Below are 4,515 nucleotides of genomic sequence, written 5' to 3'. Positions count from 1 at the left end.
GCATCTACACCGTTATATTTTGTGTGGGAGAAATTGATAGGTGTGCACGAGACGAAGAGCATGTTCAAAAGAGCCATGGCTAGATTACCCGTGGTTGTGCCCATATGGTTCTTAGCGATTATCTTTCCCTTTTTCGGACCAATCAATTCCGCGGTCGGATCTCTCTTAGTTAGTTTCACTGTCTACATCATCCCAGCAGTGGCACATATGCTTACTTTTGCTCCTGCTCCTTCCAGAGAGGTTAGATACTTTTCCGTCTTCCAAAATATGTCATTTAATTTTATTTTATTGCATAAAGAGTTACATACTAAAATTTTAAGAATAAGGTTACAAAAATGTTTAGTTTATTTTTAACCACACTATATAAAAATTTATTAGATAATTTGAAAGTTTATGTTAAAAATGTTAATTTTTGGTAACTTTGATATATGGCAAATAGAATGCGGTGGAAAGGCCGCCGAGAATGGTGGGAGGATGGATCGGGACTTACTGCATAAACATATTCGTGGTGGTTTGGGTATTCGTCGTTGGATTTGGGTTCGGAGGATGGGCAAGTATGGTCAACTTTGTTCGCCAGATCGACACTTTTGGTCTCTTTACCAAATGCTACCAATGTCCTCCTCACAAGCCATAACATATCATGACCTTCTAGAAAGAGGGTTTCATTTGAGGAGAATTTTATTTTGCAAGGTCGAATATATATATATAAGTTATTACATCATTTTATTAGAACTGAATTAAAAAAAAAATCACAACTCTTTGTAATTGTTTGACGACAATAATCTTTTTTACTTCGGGTTTGGTTAATTTGTTATGGTGAGCTGGTTGTATTTGGTAAAAATGGGGTGTTTTTTTTCCTTAGTTAAGGTGTGATGGCTATCTTAGGCCAACCCTATTATTAGTTGTTGTTCTTATTATATTTTTTGTGTGTTTATGTGTGATCCCTTTATTTTGTAGTACTTGAGAAAGAAAAAAAAACTCGAAAGTTTCCCATAATTTTTTTTTTTTTGGTTTTTTTTCTCTTTTTAAGATGAGCTAGGAGATTAATTCATTCGTTATTTGATGAGCCTTAAGGTTCTAATTAAAAATATAACTATAAATTCTGCAATCGGTCCTTTGAAAATGATGTTATGGAAATGCATGATTTAAAATTATGATAACCTTTTGCATACATCTTGTATATTTGAAGCAAATCAAGTATAGATCTCGATTCTAAACATTTTAACACTTTATTTCTGAATGTGAGTGATTATGAAATGAAATCAACATGGGCAAATAAGTAAGCATCACATCAAAAAAGGAAATGAAAGGCGAATTCTTTTTTTTTTTTTTTTTCATAAAGGAGGCAAAAGCTTATGGCAGGGGGATGTCAGTATGACAATATGTTAAGACTTAGGCAGCCTTTCTTACAAGGCGCTGGCTGACCATCACAATCGGGTTAAATTTCTCACATCACCCATTGATTCAATGGTTGGTAGAGTACTCAACTGAAGAGTGAATAATTGAGTAATTGACATTGCGGAAACGTTTTGCTAGTGATATGATATTTTTCTTAGGATGTAATTTAAGGTATAAGCTACACGTCACAACAATAATAAAAAGTGAACCATATAGCTTTTTAGTCGCAATAATTAGGTAGGAACAAGCTCACTATCTGGTTTACGCGAGAGACCTGACATTTGGGTTGATCTTGCGAGATGGTGACATTTGACTTACAAGGGTACTAACCAAAAAAGAAACTAATTAAATTCTAATAATCAACACTAATATCAAAAAGAAACTATTATACTCGTATAAGTAAATATTTAATTCTGTCATGTTGATGTCATTCCGAAAATAATAGAAATTTGAAATTATATTAAACATTTTACTTTTGTATGAAAAAACGTTCACAATATTACTCATATAAGTAATTCATTTTATTGCATGCCGGAGCATCTAGCCTTATTAGTAAAAAATGATTGCACTAAATAAGATATGATAAATAAAAAAGTGCTTATTTGAAGAAAACACTTCCTAACAAACATTATAAAAGCTTTTATGGATTCCTCAATCTAACAAAACTGCTTTTTGACTAGCTTTCTAACTTCCATGCTCCAATCAGTCTCATGGGAAGTTGGGTCACTACTATTCTGCCATTTTCTTTACCTGCTAAAGAAATAGACAAAATCATACAAAAAACAATATGGCCAAAACGATATGATACAAAAATGATATCATAATCCGTCCTTGAATATATTTAACCTAATTTTGCGTTGCAGTGATATAGTACTACAAAAGAAGAAGTTCACTGGGAAAAGGACGAATTTGGGCAGATTTTGGAAACAAAAATAAAGTAAAATCTGGTTTAAATTTTTCGGTGATATTCCTTCAATTAAAAAGTGGTATTGAAAAAACAACTACACCACTCACTTTAGGTTTAATCACTATAAAATAAACAATTATGCAAAGACTACAGTTTCATTGACGAATAGTACTATTATCCATTTATCCTACATTTTTTTGGGGTCAAAATTAAATATCCTGCAAAAAATTATAGTTAAGATTTTAATGACATGCTTTCATCACTACAAAAAAACATTCCAATTCCTATTGCAGATTTTAAAAGAAAATGGTAGAAAACAAGTGTTTCTTATTATTTTCCTACAAAAAATATTGGAAGTAATAGTTCGAATGAAATCGGTTTTGGAAAGAATTTTGTAAGAAATTTTCTACCAATTTTCTATTAAAATATTTTTGTAACAACTTCGTAGGAAAATAGAAAAAAAGTTTTAACTATATTCCTACCAAAATGTTAGTAGATAACAAGTTTTTACTATTTTCCTACCACATAGCTCTTACCATTTTCCTACTAAAATATTAAAACATAAAATTAATTTATTAATTTCGAAAATTAAATTAAATTTTATAAAAGAAACAATTCTTAATTAAAGAGTTTTATTAAATTAATTAAATATAATTACAATTTTTTCCTTTAAAAAAACAAAAAAAACAAATAAATAAACAATTACAACTCTCTCCGCCGCTCTCCTCCACCACCATCTCTGGTACTGTCCTTTCATCACCAAAAAACTTCTTCTCTTTCTGCTTTTCTTCGTTGAATCATAAGATTTACTTTTTAATCACGGACGAGTGTTAACAGTGGCGAGATCTGGAAAAAAAAGTTAGATCTGAAATATAAAAGGAGGAAGGTGACAGGAAGCTAAGATGGAATTGAGATATGAAAAAACACAATTGGCGAATCATCTCATCATCATCAAATCTCAGAAACAAACAGAAAACAAAGACATGAAAAAACAAACTAAGGAAGAGGAACGCTCCATAACTGAAACGAACAGATCTGGCCGACTAAACCGAAAAAGTAGATCGGAAGAGGAACAACAGCGAAGACGAAGAAGAAGAGTGGTGAAGCTGAGCCTGTGCTTCTTCTTCTATTGTGATGGCTTTGCATCTGAATTTTTTTTTGTTTTTTTAACGCTTCTTCGATTCCTCAAGAAGACCAAGAGATGAGATATTTGTCCTTCTGATTTTTTTTTTTATCTCACCATCTCTTTTTTTGTTTTGTCAATTAATAGTTATTTATTTGTTCACTAAATTAAAAAGGAACAAATATATATGCCTTTACGTAAATATATATTTGTTCTATTAGTGTGAGAAGCTTAAATAATATAAATTTTAGTGGAAAACATAAAGAAAGAAAAGAAGAACATAAGGAAACATACGTTTGAACCTGATTTTCCTAAAATACAATCTATAAGTAAATAGTAGAGATTTAAATCTATAAGTAAATAGATTAAAACAATATTTTGTAAATGTAAAGTAAATATATAAGTAAATAATTTTAAATTTATATGTAGATAGATTTTAAAAAATTATTTTGTGAATGTAAAGTAAATATGTAAGAGACTTTAATGTATAAGTAAATGAGTTTAAAACATAAAACATTTAGTAGGAAATTGGTGGAAAACATTCATTCAGTTGGTAGGAAATAAATTCTGAAGATAATTGGAAGGAAATGTTTCCTACGAGTTCCCTAAGAATTTGTTTCGTGCAGTTTTTGTAAAAAATTGGAAGGTTATCCCCAACGCATGGTTTTAAGAGAAATTTTAGTGGAAAAGGGAAAAAAAAATCATATTAAAGAAAAAAATGTAAGAGAGGCTCTAATAGTGCATACTCGATTATGGTTTAAGAGCTCTTACGTGTCGAGTGTTCGTTGGTTGGACAAAAAAAATAGAAGAACCAAAAAAACATTTGTTTTTCCGACCAAAAAAACATTTGTTTTTCCGACCAAAAAAAAATATATTTGTTAGACGATTACAATTTTTTCTCTCTCGATCTCTCTCTCGCTGTTTCTCTCTCGATCGAAGGCCATTCTTGACAAAAGGAAGGAGAAGGATATGTTACAGCTATGGAATCAGAGGCGATTGTGGAGAAGAGAGGGGAAGCGGAAGGGATTTAATTTCGGAGGCGAATCAGATGATATTGATTTGAGTTTGGAGTCGAGTCATTCAGATG

At 31.0% G+C, this 4,515-nt stretch overlaps 1 protein-coding gene across 2 annotated transcripts in view; it reads left to right on the top strand.

Annotated features, from left to right (window-relative positions):
- The window catches only part of LOC104702551 (auxin transporter-like protein 3), a 3,117-nt gene extending 2,310 nt beyond the window's left edge, over positions 1-807 (top strand). The window contains exons 7-8 of one of the 2 annotated variants that reach the window (XM_010418423.2): positions 187-240; positions 440-807. In XM_010418423.2, the coding sequence (XP_010416725.1) occupies positions 187-240; positions 440-634 (249 nt within the window). In that variant the 3' untranslated portion in view covers positions 635-807. Of the gene's footprint in view, positions 1-32; positions 241-439 lie in introns of both variants that reach the window. The other variant, XM_019227880.1, reaches the window with a different exon arrangement.

This window comes from Camelina sativa, chromosome 7, assembly GCF_000633955.1.
Source record: "Camelina sativa cultivar DH55 chromosome 7, Cs, whole genome shotgun sequence".
NCBI classification, from domain to species: domain Eukaryota; kingdom Viridiplantae; phylum Streptophyta; class Magnoliopsida; order Brassicales; family Brassicaceae; genus Camelina; species Camelina sativa.
This window is presented reverse-complemented; position numbering and strand designations above follow the sequence as displayed.